Here is a 16,042-nt window from a genome sequence, read left to right on the forward strand (position 1 = left end):
TGATTTTGTATTGGTTTTATTTAAATTTTACAGAAACCTGATTAGAGTTAAGTATGTAATTATAAGTCCAGTAACAACTTCTACAAAAATGCACATACAATGCCAGAACTCCTTAAAAGCAACTAATATCATATTTGTGTTTTGCATAAAACATGCATTAATATGTTGGCCAAAATCAGTCTCTACAAGAAGAGACAGTCCAATACAGTCGATAAGAAAACTAGTTGTGAACAACAGGTAAAAAAAGAGGTTTCCAGTTAATGTGAAAGAAGGAATAGTACCTTTCATAAAACAAGCCCTTCAGCGTTGGGTTAACTGATTGGTACTATTGTGCTGCACGTAATGTAACACATCACCTCCAAGACTTGGTCCTGATCGGTCATAGGAAGTAAGGGACTTTCTGGTAGTTACATCAGATATTTGAGAAGATTAAAAGCTTTCTGGACATGATGGTATACTAGTGGTGGAACCTTGCAAAAAGGGTTCGAAACATTCTCAGACTTGGAAGAGCTCCCAAGCTTGATAAACAGCCTCAAAGACACCCTGAGCCTTTGAACGGAGCCCTCTGCACAGGCCAGCTCAGGGCTCACCAGCATGTCCTATGGCCACAAGAGCTTCCAGCTCCACTTACCACCCTTCGTGAGGATCTGTAATTAAGAGACTGAGTGCTGAAGAACATGGTTGTGCCATTTCTTTGAGGCTTTGACTTTTTATAAGGCCTAGTTCATCTCGTCCAGGGATTGGGCACTCAAATGAATACACGGATGCTGGACACATAAGGAGTATTAATATACATGATGGCCCCACAGCCTGAAATGCTTTTATTAACATACATCAAGATGTGTCTCCGACTGTCAGGAAAGACCTTGTTCTTCCAGAGGGAGAGAAGCTGAGGGCTCTCTATGTATCACAAGGCCTTTACTCCACAGACTGAGGGGCGTTAAAGAGGTCTCGTATCAACTGAAAGGACTTCCCCTCAAATGTGGGGCTCTGTACAACCTTCCATGAGGATCTTCAAAAACAAGATCTCATGTCGCTAGGGAAGCGGCGGCGGACGTTAACATTATATACACAAAACTCTGCATTCGTGCAGCCTCGGGCCTTATTTGGAATCTCTTCCACAGTCTGTCTCTTCCAAAACAGGGCTCCCTGCCCTGCTTACTACAAGTAAGCTAACTCAGGAGCTGTTTTCTGTAGCACAGATTCGAGGGGGAAAATAATAATTTATTGGGGTTCTAATAACATTTTCATAACAGAATATCAAAATAGGTCCATTTTTGATATATGCTTATGAATATCCCTGATAATATCAAGAAATCCAGAGGACTTCGTAAATCACCAAGATTTCACAGGGGTGAGACCCGGTCTGTTTTCTAGGCAGCAGAAAAGGGACTAGTATACCGGCAAATGTTCTCCAGGAAGCCCTGTGAGCGCTACAGTACTGAAATTCTAATTCTAGTGCCAGAAGAATTGTGAACAAAAATTTCACTTGAACTGTATTAGTAAAATTCATAACAAAGGTTTGCTTCCTCAGCCCTATCACCTGCTAATCTCTCTGCTGTGACAGACATCCAGACCAGAAAACCATCAGTCCCGGCTACTCTGGAGGTTGAGCCTAGAGAAAACAAGCCCCAAGATCCTTTCTAAGCTATGACCAAACCTCAGAAAACAGGGATGTGAAAGAAGGAGCAGACCAGGCTTGAGGAAGCTTTGACCCAAGGCACCACGATCATAGGGGCGAGGGGACCTGCAGAGGTTCTAGGTGACGGGAAGAGAGCCTTCCGTGACGCCTGCGGAGGAGGTTCTGGGAGGCAACAGCTCTGTGGCAAAACACACACATCTGGGAGTGAAATAACAGATCATTAAACAAGACACCAATTTGCTTTCTCAAAACCAAATCAAACTTTAAAAAACTACGCAAATAACCCTGGGTGCACTGGAGTAGGAGTACACTGGAGAAGTCTGTGGAATGAGCTGCACTAGCTGAGTCACAGAGGATGTTGGCTGTGACGTCAGCATCCACACTGTGGCTACTGCAGCTAAAGAGAATGAAGGGAGCGCGAGGCCTCTCCAAACAGAGGAGGACGGAAAGGGGGCCGAATGTGAACCACACCTCTTTTATTCCAAGAATGGGAAGTGCATTTTCATTGGCCTGAATGAGAAGCTTCATACTCCACTCTAGCTGCAGTAATACTGCATCCCGTCCACTCTTCTTCTCTTTTTTGACTGAAACTCTTCAAAGAACTGCTGAATGTCCTCTCTCTTAACAACCTGTTGATGAAAAGCAAAGATTATGAAAGAGAACTAAGTAACAGAATCGCAATTATGAGGCCATAGCATTCACAAACAAGTCAAATGATACTGCTAAGAATTACGTTCATGTGCAGTTAATGATACCATCTCCATTTTCTGGTTTTTTTTGAGATGGAGTCTTGCTCTGTCACCCAGGCTGGAGTGCAGTGGCATGATCTCGGCTCATGCAACCTCCACCTCCTGGGTTCAAACCATTCTGTTGCCTCAGCCTCCCCAGTAGCTGGGATTACAGGCACGCACCACCATGCCCAGCTAGTTTTTGTACTTTTAGTAAAGACAAGGTTTCACCATGTTGTCCAGCCTGGTCTCGAACTCCTGACCTTATGACCCACCCACTTCGGCCTCCCAAAGTGCTGGGATTACAGGCTTGAGCCACCGCGCCCGGCCACCATCTCCATTTTCTAGGAGGGATGCTCAGGCACACAGGGCTGACCTGCTCAGAGCCACACAGCTGGGCACAACAGCAGAATGGTTCCAGGCTGGGTGACCCCTACTGCAGTTTCCCTTTACAAAATGAGACAACAGCAGCACCTATCTAGCAGGGTCAACTGAAGGTTGGATGAGCGACAACGCCCACAAAAGACTGCCTGGCACGTGGCAAGTTCTCAAGATAAGCTGAAATTGGCAGAGCCAGCACACAAACTGAGAACCCCAAAGTCCTCCTCAGACCACTGCCCACACCCTCTTACCACAGCTGTGTTTCTGAATGTCCTCCAGCTCTGCAAAAGCACCCACAAAAAACAAAATGTACTATACTGGGAGACTGTGCTTTCTTTACCAGCAACAGAGGTGTTAAGAAAAAGGAACTAAAAAGCTTTTCCCTCTGGCCAGGCACAGTGGCTCATGCCTGTAATCCCAGCATTTTGGGAGGCTGAGGCGGGTGGAACATGAGGTCAGGAGATCAAGACCATCCTGGCTAACACGGTGAAACCCCATCTCTACTAAAAAAATACAAAAAACTAGCCGGGCGCGGTGGCAGGCACCTGTAGTCCCAGCTACTCGGGAGGCTGAGGCAGGAGAATGGCATGAACCCAGGAGGCGGAGCTGGCAGTGAGCCCAGATCATGCCACTGCACTCTAGCCTGGGCAACAGAGCAAGACTCTGTCTCAAAAAAAAAACTTTTCCCTCTTTGTCATCAATGAAAAAAACAAACTTAAGAGTCCAAAATTAAAGATGTTTGCTATATACACAGAAAAATAATTGGGAAAAAACTCATACTATAGAAGCAGCACTTTGAATAAATCCACCTTATGCAATAAAATGGAAATTTATCTATTTTATTGGAAAAAGGATTTAGTGTCCCATACAAAGGTGTTTATGATATTAGCAAAATAAAATATTACAAATAACAAAATAAGACAAAGGGAAAATACAAATAAAAAAGCAAACTGGTCTAGATGCAGTGGTTCACGCCTGTAATCCCAGCACTTTGGGAGGGCGAGGTGAGCGGATTGCTGGGGCCAGGAGTTCAAGAACCAGCCTGGACAACGTGGCAAAACCCTGTCTCTACTGAAAACACAAAAATTAGCCAGGCATGGTGATGGGGGCCTGTAATCTCTGCTACTCAGGAGGCTGAGGCAGGAGAATTGCTTGTACCCGGGAGGCGGAGGCCGCAGTGAGCCGAGATCGTGCCACTACACTCCAGCCTGGGCGACAGAGTGAGACTCCATCTCAAAATAAACAAAACAAAACAAAACAAAAAGCCAACTGGACAACCTGGCAGTCCCTGCCCACCCCAACAGCGAGTCTGCGCCAATGGATCCATCGAAAGCTGTCTAATGCCATCACAGAAACAGGTTTGTTTATTTATTTTTTGAGACAGGGTCTCCCTCTGCAACCCAGACTGGAGTGGAGTGGCGCAATCACAGTTCACTGCAGCCTCGACCTCGTTGACTCAAGCAAACCTCCCACCTCAGCCTCCCAAGGAGCTGGGACTATAGGGTGCACGCCACACCTGGCTAATTGTTTGTTGTTGTTGTTGTTTGTTTATTTGTTTTTGAGATGGAGTGTCGCTCTGTTGCCCAGGCTGGAGTGCAGGAGTACAGTGGCACAATCTCGGCTCACTGCAAGCTCTGCCTCCCGGGTTCATGCCACTCTCCTGCCTCAGCCTCCCGAGTAGATGGGACTACAGGTGCCCGCCACCACACCTGGCTAATTTTTTTTTGTATTTTTAGTACAGACGGGGTTTCACCATGTTAGCCAGGATGGTCTCGATCTCCTGACCTCGTGATCCGCCCGCCTCAGCCTCCCAAAGTGCTGGGATTATAGGCGTGAGCCACCGCGGCCAGTCCACGCCTGGTTAATTTTTAAATTTTGTGTAGATACGAGGTCTCACTATATTACCCACACTGGTCTCAAACTTCTGAGTTCAAGTGATCCTCCCACCACTGCCTCCCAGAATGCTGGGATTACAGGTATGAGCCATGACACTCAGCATGTTTGTTTTTTAATAAGGTAACACATGCTTATTGTTCAGAAAGAAGGACAGTGAGACAAGAAGAGTGAAGGAAAGAGAAAGAAAACGAGAGCATGTGAATGCATTTCAGCAAAATGGGAAAGAGATAAAGAGAAAGTAAGAAAGGGGTATAAGGTGAAAACTTCCCTCTCATTCCCTAGTAAGTGCTGCTAACATACTCAAAATATCAATGCTAACTTGGAATAATTTTCTCAGACCAGTAGCTGATACACCAGTTTCACAAGCACCAACAGTAATACTGCTGCTCAACCAGTGAGGAATCTGAACCCCTAACAGAATGCAGAGACTGAACACAGCCTGAAGTGACTGCAGCTCAAAATTCTAATGTACTTGGCTAAATGGCATGGGAATTTACACTTAACAAAATGCTAATAAATAGGATACTTGCAAGGTGCAAAACGAAGGATCTGTCCCTACCTTGGATTACAAACGTTAACCACAGAAAGCCCGTAAGTGAAAGGAAATAATATCTCTAGCAAGGATACTGTAGGAGGAGACCTAGCAACACACAAATGAGACTGTGCAGCTTTTGGTTTCTGGATATCCTCAAACGGCCACAGCTAACGTGCAGAGGAGAAATGCTAGTGAATAAATACTTGGGTTCAATAAAAAATCAGTTTTTAAATTTATTTCAGAAAATTTGTAGTTCCTAAGTTTATTAATTATTATTGCTTTTTAGAGACGGGGTCTCGCGCTGTCACCCAGGCTGGAGTACAGAGGTATGATTATAGCTCATTGGAGCCTCAAATTCCTGGGCTCAAGCGATCCTCCGATCTCAGCCTCCCAAGTAGCTGGGACCACAGGCACACATCACCATGCCTGGCTAAATTTTTTTCTTTTTTTGTAGAGGCGGGGTCTCATCATCTTGCCCAGGCTAGTCTTGAACTCCTGGGCTCAAGCAATCCTCCCACCTTAGCCTCCCAAGTGCTGGGATTACAGGCATGAGACACTGCACCCAGTCTAAGTGGGTTTTTTTTTTTGTTTTTTTTTTATTTTGTTAGATGCAAACATTAAATAAAAGGCAGTCTATCATCTAAAACAGCTAGAACTCATTAACATTATCCCTATGGACAAATACAACCAAAGCAGATAAGCTTTATGGCAACCTGAGGTTTTTTTCTTTTTCTGTGAAGATCTGGTTAGTAATGTCATGGAACAAACCACAAAAATACCACATTTCTGTGACCTCTTAAATTATCTGCTCAGATAAAACATTCTCTCCTAAAGAGTGGCTCTGGTGATAACAAGGACCCGGATGTTTAAGATACCTGTGAAGACTTGGAGTAAAAGTCTCCAATGTGCATGAAGAAAGAGAACATGCCTACCTTTTTCTTTTATGTAATTTTAAGTATATGTGTGTGATAAAATAAAGAACAGAGGGCATGCCTGCACACTCTCTGAAACACCTCGAATGTCCACACACACAGAGGTTACCACACTGAGGCAGAATGCCCCATGACACCCATGAACATTCTTAGTTCTAGCACCAAAGAAGCTTGAGTCTGTATTAACCAGAGGATAGTCTCTGCAACAGAAACAAGAATAACTACATTAAGTTTTAAGAACTGTAGGGAAAGACGGGTGCAGTGGCTCACGCCTGTAATCCCAGCACTTTGGGAGGCCGAGGTGGGTGGATCACGAGGTCAGGAAATCGAGACCATCCTGGCTAAAAACCCCATCTCTACTAAAAATACAAAAAACTAGCCAGGCGTGGTGGCGGTCGCCTGTAGTCCCAGCTACTTGGGAGGCTGAGGTAGGAGAATGGCGTGAACCTGGGAGGCAGAGGTTGCAGTGAGCCGAGATCACGCCACTGCCCTCCACCCTGGGTGACAGAGCAAGACTCCGTCTCAAAAAGAAAAAAGAAAAAAAGAACTGTAAGGAAGTAGGAACTATTCCCAGTGATAGTGAAGAACAGTCTCTAAAACCTGAGAAAACCATTTAGGAGAAGGCTCTTTTAACTTTACAATTCATTTTGCAGAAAGGCAGCCGGCAGCACCGTGACCCTGTCCAGAAACTCAGGCAGTTAAATGTTCTTCCCACATTTATGACAAAGAAAGAAACGACCTAGCCTTTGGCGGGTGGTGGTGAGCACGGAGAGGACACCATGAAGGCCTCGGACACACTACCAGTACAAGGTGGTGGGTCGCTGCCTGCCCACCCCCAAATGCCACACACCGCCCCCCTACCGCATGCGAATCTTTGCGCCTAATCATGTCGTCGCCAAGTCCCACTCTGGTACTTCGTATCTCAGTTAAAGAAGATGAAGAAGTCTTCCGGGGAGATTGTCTACTGTGGGCAAGTGTTTGAGAAGTCCCCACTGCGGGTCAAGAACTTCGGCATCTGGCTGCGCTATAACTCCCGGGGCGGCACCCACAACATGTACCAGGAATACCAGGACCTGACCACTGTGGGCGCTGTTACCCAGTGCTACCGAGACATGGGCGCCCGGCCCACTCCATCCAGATCATGAAGGTGGAGGAGATCACAGCCAGCAAGTGCTGCCGGCCGTCAAGCAGTTCCACGACTCCAAGATCAAGTTTCCGCTGCCCCACCCGGTCCTGCACCAGACCCGTCAGTACAAGCCAGGCTTCACCACCAAGAGGCCCAACACCTTCTTCTAGGTACAGGGCCTTCACCCGGGTGTGCCACAAATAAACTCAGGAATGCCCCCCACCCCCCACAAAAAAGAAAAGAAAAAAAGAAAAAAAACGACCTAAAGTAGGTAGACAGAGATGGTATCTTCTAAGAAAGCAGGGCTCAAGACAGCCTCCCGAGTAGCTGGAACTACAGGTACAAGCTACCATGCCCAGTTCTTTTTTCTTTTTTTTGAGATGGAGTCTTGCTCTGACACCCAGGCTGGAGTGCAATATCACAATCTTGGCTTACTGCAACCTCCACCTCCCAGGTTCAAGCGATTCTCCTGCCTCTCAGCCTCCGGAGTAGCCGGGATTACAGGCACCCGCCCTCATACCCAGCTAATTTGTGTATTTTTGCAGAGACTAGGTTTCACCATGTTGGCCAGGCTGCTGTTGAACTCCTGACCTCAGGTGATCTGCCCACCTCAGCCTCCTGAAGTGCTGGGATTAAGGAGTGAGCCACCACACCTGGCCACCATGCCCAGTTTCTATTCTAAACTTTGGAACTTAGAATTCCAGAAAATGGGTCTGGTGTTAATTTTTCCTGCCCATTTTCCCCTCCCCCTCCCAAAGATCCATGCTTCAAGGTCAGGACCAGCAGAATCGGTACTGCGGATTCCTTCCAATGATCTTCTGCCAAGCTGCAAGTACTCTCTGAGAGGCCGCGGGACTGCGTCCTCTCATCATGCCTCCTGGCCCAGCTGGGGTTGGTGAGGACTCCCAGTGTAACTCTGGTGTTTTACTACCTCTTACTCATTTCCCTTAGCCTGCCAATTTGCTCAAAATAGTCCCTGAATTCAACTCTCAAGTACCCACTTAAGTCACAGTCATTTTTTCTTTTTTTTTGAGATGGGGTCTTGCTCTGTCACCCAGGCTGGAGTGCAGTGGCGCGATCTCGGCTCACTACAACCTCCGCCTCATGGGTTCAAGCGAGTCTCCTGCCTCAGCCTCCCGAGTACCTGGTACTACAGTTGCCTGTCAGCACGCCTGGCTAATTTTTGTATTTTTAGTAGAGATGGGGGTTCACCATATTGGCCAGACTGGTCTTGAACTCCTGACCTTGTGATCTGCCCACCTCAGCCTCCCAAAGTGCTGGGATTACGGGTGTGAGCTGCCGCGCCCCACCAATCACAGTCATTTTTAATCATCAAAGGAAATAAACACTTCATTCAAAACTTACAGGGCTATGATTAGAATTCTTTAACTCAACATACCGTGCCTTCATCAGCAAATCTCTTGAGATAGTCTTTAAGTTCAGTCTTCAAATCATTGTATTCTAAATCAAAACCACAAAAGTATTTACATTTAGATAAACCATTTGCTTTCAAAAACAAAATATTCTTTGCCATTGACACCTGACTGTTAATAATGTAGTTTAAATAAAAATTTTCTTAAGTGAAAGCTGCATAGAAACTCATTCCCAAATTATCTGCACTTCCTCCATGTTGATATCTGAGACTCTTTTTCATTAAAAAATAAAAAGCGGCCAGGCGCGGTGGCTCACGCCTGTAATCCCAGAACTTTGGGAGACCGAGGCGGGTGGATCACGAGGTCAGGAGATCGAGACCATCCTGGCTAACACGGTGAAACCTCGTCTCTAATAAAAATACAAAAAATTAGCCAAACGCAGTGGTGGGTGCCTGTAGTCCCAGCTACTCAAGAGGCTGAAGCAGAAGAATGGCGTGAACCCGGGAGGCAGAGTTTACAGTGAGCCGAGATCACGCCACTGCACTCCAGCCTGGGTGACAGAGTGAGACTCTGTCTCAAAAAAAATAAATAAAATAAATAAATAAAAATAAAATAAAATAAAAAGCAAAAATTTTTAAAAAGCACAAGTGGCTGGGCGCGGTGGCTCACGCCTGTAATCCCAGCACTTTGGGAGGCCGAGATGGGCGGATCACAAGGTCAGGAAATCGAGACCATGGTGAAACCCCGTCTCTACTAAAAAAAATGCAAAAAATTAGCCGGGCGAGGTGGCGGGCACCTGTAGTCCCAGCTACTCAGGAGGCTGAGGCAGGAGAATGGCGTGAACCCAGGAGGCGGAGCTTGCAGTGAGCTGAGATCATGCCACTGCACTCTACCCTGGGTGACAGAGCGAGACTCCGTCTCAAAAAAAAAAAAAAAAAAGCACAACAAGCAGAGATATTCTAATCCCATAAAGATTAAGAATTTTTAAAAGGGCTTCCTATTTCTCTGGAATTCTGGTAGCTGAAATAACCATGGACTTGTTGAATATTTATTTTATTTTATTTTATTTTATTTTATTTTATGAGATGGAGTCTCACTCTGTCACCCAGGCTGGAATGCAGTGGCACGATCTCGGCTCACTGCAGTCTCTGCCTCCCAGGTTGAAGTGATTCTCATGTCTCTGCCTCCCGAGTAGCTGGGATTACAGGCACGCACCACCATGCCTGCCTACTTTTTTGTGTTTTTGGTAGAGACGGGGTTTCACCATGTCAGCCAGGCTGGTCTCGAACTCCTGACCTCAGGTGTTCCACCTGCCTTGGCCTCCCAAAGTGCTGGGGTTACAGGCATGAGCCATCGCGCCCAGCCCAAACAAACTGACTCAGTTTACATTATGTACAAGGTACCTTGAGGGCTACAAAAATCTTTTAGGTGCAGCCTCTATCCTTGAAAGTGTTTAATAAAGGCAAAAAGAAATTAACAGTTATAAATAAAAGACAAGGTGCAGTGGCTTGAACCTGTAATCCTAGCATTTTGGGAGGCCGAGGCAGGTGGATCACCTCAGCTCGAGAGTTCAACACCAGCCTGGGTGACATGGTGAAACCCTGACTCTACTAAAAATACAAAAATTAGTGGGGACCGGGCATGGTGGCTCACGCCTGTAATCCCAGCACTTTGGGAGGCCAAAGCGGGTAGATCACCTGAGGTCAGGAGGTCGAAACCAGCTTGGCCAACATGATGAAACCTCGTCTCTACTAAAAATACAAAGTAAATTAGCCAGGCATGGTGGCGGGTGCCTGTAATCCCAGCTACTTGGGAGGCTAAGGCAGGAGAATCACTTGAAGCCGGAAGGCAGAGGTTGCAGTGAGCCGAGATCATGCCACTGCACTCCAGCCTGGGTGACACAGTGAGACTCCATCTCAAAAAAAAAAAATTAGTGGGGCACAGTGGCATGCGTCTGTAGTCACAGCTACTTCAGAGACTGAGGCAGGAGAATCACTTGAGCCTGGGTGGCAGAGGTTGCAGTGAGCCGAGAATGCACCATTGCACTCTAGCCTGGGCAACAGAGCAAGACCCTGTCTCAAAATAAATAAATAAATAATAAAAGACAGAAATGACTGATGCCATAAAAGACACATAAAAGTGGTGGCATCCAGGTGGAAATGGCTGGGATAGAAATCACTACGTTTGGCATGCTGCCCCTGGGTAGTGGTGGGGGGATGTAAAAGCCTTCAATCAAGGGTTTGGGGGTATTTTCTCCTCTAGTGGTTTCCTGTGAACCACTGAAGCAACCTCAAGAACTGTCAAAATGGTGACATGCCTTGCTCAAAAAGATGACACATAATGTCCAAAAAATTGTTTCAATGGATGGAAAAATTTTATTCATCCATCTACCCTTTATCAGAATAGTGTATGTTGTGGTTTCTCAAGCATGTAATTATTCCAGCGTGTAACTGCTTCAATGGTAACAGCAGCTGAATACCCACCAATATGAAAATCAAGCAATGATCTACAATTCACAATTTTAATTCTTTGAATTAAATTAAAAATATAGGTGTTTATTGCCCCCTTTATAGTTTTTTACATAGTGAAAGAAACTATGAATTTTCACTTTCACACACACACACACACACACACACACACACACACACACACACACAGAGTATTTACCACAAATGAGTTCCACTTGCTGGACTCTATTCATGCTGCTAAGGGTATCCATTAGGGGATCGCTCCTGTCAGTGGCCTGGGCAATCTTGCCTTTGTTTTCATAAGCCAGAACTGTGTCGTATTCATCTGTCAGGAACAAGACATCTAGATCTCCATACATTTTCTTTAGGAAAAAAAAAAAAAACAGTTTCCCCATTAGAATTGTTTATCATTCTCAGAAAGTCAATGTCATCAGAATCACTAAAAATGTTATTTTTTAAATATTAAGACCTAGAAAAACTGGAACCTCTTAACACAGAATTGCTAGAAGGATTTATTCTTTTTGCCCAAATTTCTGTCAGAATTCTCCCAATTTCCCAGATGTCATAGAGTCTATGAGATCTTTATTTAAAAATCACTGATTTACTGTAACTTTCTTTTTTTTCTTTTTCTTTTTTTTTTTTTTTTTTTGTGAGACGGAGTTTCACTCTTCTTGCCCAGGCTGGAGTGCAATGGCACAATTCCGGCTCCTTGCAACCTCCGCCTTTCGGGTTCAAGCAATTCTCCTGCCTTGGCCTCCCAAGGAGCTGGGATTACAAGCATGTGCCACCACGCCCAGCCAATTTTGTATTTTTAGTACAGACAGGATTTCACTATGTTGGTCAGGCTGGTCTCAAACTCCTGACCTCAGGTGATCCACCCAACTTGGCCTCCCAAAGTGCTGGGATTACATGCGTGAGCCATCGCACCTGGCCAATTTACTGTAACTTTCAACCAGTGTTTCCAAGCAACTTTTTGATATAACAAAGAACTGCTATTTGCCTAAAGATAAGTAAACTAAAATTAAAATAAGTAAATTTAAAATACTGCATAATTATCCATTTCTTCCACAAACATTCCAACTGTAAGTACTATGTCATAAATTTGCTTAATGTAAAAATTTTGAGGGTCTCCTAAACATTAATTCCATAAATATACTGTTCAGGTGCTCTTTTTATTTTCCTTTCTTCCTCTGGTACAAAAACTGAATGTTTTTCCCAGGTGTCCTTATTTTGGGGCACAGTACACAAAACATGCTAACACTGAAATTAATCAGATACTTTACCATACAGTCCTGGCAGGTACACAACTTGCTCCGCCAGTTCAGGGGCCAATAGGTGGCAGTGTCCTTCTTTATAAACTGCTTAGCCTTAAGCTCCTGAAGTCTGCAGCCAGATTTTGATTCTGCGTTGAGGCTTTCATTCTTAAACACTGTCTGAAATAAAATTAAGTTTTGAAGCATGTTTTTTAAACTACCATAGTTTTCATAGTTTAGATTTTGTAAAGAGATTTCTTTAGGCAAAGGATAAAATTGAAATCCAAAGCCATAAGTTTACAGAATTAATTCCGCTTCAGTTTTCTTTCTTTTTTGTTGAGACGGAATCTTGTTCTGTCGCCCAGGCTACAGTGCAGTGGCATGATCTCGGATCACTGTAACCTCCGCCTCCTGGGTTCAAGCAATTCTCCTGCCTCAGCCTCCTGAGTAGCTGGGATTACAGGCAAGTGCCACCATGCCCGGCTAGTTTTTGTAATTTTAGTAGAGATGAGGTTTAACCATGTTGCCAAGGCTGGTCTCAAACCCTCAGGTGATCTGCCTGCCTTGGCCTCCCAAAGTGCTGGGATTATGGGCACGAGCCACTGCGCCTGGCCCAGTCTTATTTCTTGATGGCTTGTACTTCACATATTACCTGGAGATCAGATTCAGAACTAGAGCTAGCACATGGTTCACTGTTCTGCTCTGCTTTAACCTCCTGGACATCATCCTTTCCCTGTTCTGGAACATCCTCTTTGAGGGTACTATCTTGATGCTCTCCATTTTCAGCTTTAATAACTTCCTGATCACCTATTCCATCAATGTTCCGCACCAATCCATCATCCTCAGTGGATATTTTGGTTACTGTGGGTTCAAAGAAAAAAAAGAAAAACACATACACACATATCCACTGACCTAACAGACAATAAAATCCCAACAGACAATGCAATCACTTATTCTATTATTATTTATTTATTTTTTTTTTTTTTTTTGAGACGGAGTCTCGCTCTGTCGCCCAGGTTGGAGTGCAGTGGCCGGATCTCAGCTCACTGCAAGCTCCGCCTCCTGGGTTTACGCCATTCTCCTGCCTCAGCCTCCCAAGTAGCTGGGACTACAGGCGCCGCCACCTCGCCTGGCTAGTTTTTTGTATTTTTTAGCAGAGACGGGGTTTCACCACATTAGCCAGGATGGTCTCGATCTCCTGACCTCGTGATCCGCCTGTCTCGGCCTCCCAAAGTCCTGGGATTACAGGCTTGAGCCACCGCGCCCGGCCTGTTATTTTTTTTTTTACAGACAGATTCTCACTCTGTCACCCACGCTAGAGTGCAGTGGCATGGTCTTGACTCACTGCAACCTCTGTCTCCCAGGTTCAAGCAATTCTCATGCCTCAGACACCCAAGTAGCTGGGACTACAGGTGCGTGCCACTATGACTGGCTAATTTTTTGTATTTTTAGTAGAGACAGGGTTTCGCCATGTTGGCCAGGCTGGTCTCGAACCCCTGATGTCAAGTGATCTGCCTGCCTCAACCTCGCAAAGTGCTGGGATTACAGGTGTGAGCCACCACGTCAGGCATACAATAGCTTTTGCTTTTTTTTTTTTTTTTTTTAGATGGAGTTTTGCTCCTGTTGCCCAGGCTGGAGTGTAATGACGCAATCTTGGCTCACTGTACCCTCCTCCTCCTGGGTTCAGGCAATTCTCCTGCCTCAGCCCCCTGAGTAGCTGGGATTACAAGCATGCGCCACCATGCCTGACTATTTTTTATTTTTAGTAGAGATGGGGTTTCTCCATGTTGGTCAGGCTGGTCTCAAACTCCTGACCTCAGGTGATCCGCCCGCCTCGGCCTCCCTAAGTGCTGGGATTACAGGCATGAGCCACCACATCTGACCTAAAATCGCTTTTTCTGGTTTTAAAATATTTCAGAATCTGGAAAAAGAGATTAGTCCACCATAGTCTCCGAAATACTGAGAAAGAAAATACTAATGCTTCTTTAGGTTATGTCTGTCTAACCCAAAGAATTCAAATAATTGAACAGTTTATTTGAAAATATCAATCACTGCTTAAGCACTTTACACATAAAGGAGAAAATAATGTACTGTACTTGTTAGAGACAGAATAATACAAGAAGTAGGAGGAAGAGATTGAACTGTAAACACAGACAGAAGGGTACTTTTTAAAAAACAGCTTTTCTTTATGGGAGGAAGAAATAAAAAAATGATGGGTGTAGCAGCACATATACTCTGAGACAGAGAAGAGAAACGATAGGGGAGCTCACATTGGATGCCAGCATTTCAATGTAATAGGAGATGAAGCCATCTGCTGACGAGAGAGGAAATGGAGAGGCAGGAGATCAATTTAAAAAACCCAATTAAGCTGGGTATGGTGGCTCACACCCATAATCCCAGCACTTTGGGAGGCCAAGACAGGTGGATCACCTCAGGTCAGGAGTTCAAGACCAGCCTGGCCAACATGGCGAAACCCCTGCTCTACTAAAAACAGAAGAATTAGCTACGCATGCTGGCGCATGCCTGTAATCCCAGCTACTTGGGAGGCTGAGGCAGGAGAATTGCCTGAACCCAGGAGGCATAGGTTACGGTGAGCCGAGATTGTGCTACTGCACTCCAGCCTGGGCAACAGAGCAAGACTCCGTCTTAAAAAAAAAAACCCAATGAGTAAGAACTGTACATAGATAGGTTCAGTATCTGTGGACAGTGAGAGAGACCACTGGAAAGGGTATGAACAGAAAGGGAGCAGCACTTAAGAACTCTGAGGCAAACTGGCCAGGTGTGGTGGCTCACGCCTATAATCCCAGCACTTTGGGAGACCGAGATGGGTGGATCACTTGACATCAGGAGTTTGAGACTAGCCTGGCCAACACAGTAAAGCCTTGTCTCCACTAAAAATACAAAAATTTGCCAGGTGTGGTGGCATGTGCCTGTAGTCCCAGCTACTCTGGAAGCCACATCACAAGAATCGCTTGAACCCAGGAGGCAAGGTTGCAGTGAGCCGAGATAGCACCCCTGCACTCCAGCGTGGATAACACAGCCAGACGTTGTCTCAAAAAAAAAAAAAAAAAAAAAAAAAGACAGAAAAACATGAGACTGGAGGTACAGCTATGCTGCTCATGGTTTGTACAGTGAACTGATCTCTAAAGATGAGAAGGGCAAGAAATTATGAAGCCAAAGCAGTAGATACTACGAGTTTAACTGCCACCTTAAAAATATATTAAGAAACACATAAAGCATTACCAGTAAGACATTTAATGCCTCAGGACCATTCATTAATCAGTTGTTTTAATTTCTTAGTGTATAATAAAAGCACCAGATAGGCTGGGCGTGGTGGCTCATGCCTGTAATCCCAGCACTCTGAGAAGCCAAGATGAGTGGATCACTTGAGCTCAGGGGTTCAAGACCAGCCTGGGCAACATGGCGAAACACTGTCTCCACAGAAAATACAAAATTAGCAGGGCGTGGTAGCATGTGCCTGCAGTCCACTTTTATAAGGGCACTAATCCCATTCATGAGGGCTCGGACTTACGAAACAGGCCCAAGCGAGCTTGTTTGCCCCTTTTAACAGGTACGGACACATAAAAGCCTCCATCTGTGAGGAATGGGCACTCAACCAAACCACTGACTCTGCAGGCACCTGAATTTTGGACTTCCCAGCCTCCAGAACTGTGAGAAATATCCATCTATTGTTTATAAATTACTCAG

General features: G+C 45.2%; 1 protein-coding gene and 1 pseudogene across 3 annotated transcripts in view; one reads left to right on the top strand and one right to left on the bottom strand.

The window, feature by feature from the left end:
* Window positions 1-16,042, bottom strand: part of UBR7 (ubiquitin protein ligase E3 component n-recognin 7) — a 25,204-nt gene continuing 9,162 nt past the window's right edge. For 2 of the 3 annotated variants that reach the window (XM_021941494.2, XM_003902191.5), the window contains 5 exons: window positions 12,987-13,195; window positions 12,365-12,514; window positions 11,281-11,443; window positions 8,640-8,701; window positions 1-2,271 (listed from right to left, as the gene is read on the bottom strand). In XM_021941494.2, coding sequence (XP_021797186.1) covers window positions 2,179-2,271; window positions 8,640-8,701; window positions 11,281-11,443; window positions 12,365-12,514; window positions 12,987-13,195 — 677 coding nt within the window. In that variant the 3' untranslated portion in view covers window positions 1-2,178. The remainder of the gene's footprint in view (window positions 2,272-8,639; window positions 8,702-11,280; window positions 11,444-12,364; window positions 12,515-12,986; window positions 13,196-16,042) is intronic. The other variant, XR_002523481.2, reaches the window with a different exon arrangement.
* Window positions 6,894-7,503, top strand: LOC108586633 (annotated as a pseudogene).

This window comes from Papio anubis, chromosome 7 (assembly GCF_008728515.1).
Source record: "Papio anubis isolate 15944 chromosome 7, Panubis1.0, whole genome shotgun sequence".
In the NCBI taxonomy this organism is placed as follows: Eukaryota; Metazoa; Chordata; class Mammalia; order Primates; family Cercopithecidae; genus Papio; species Papio anubis.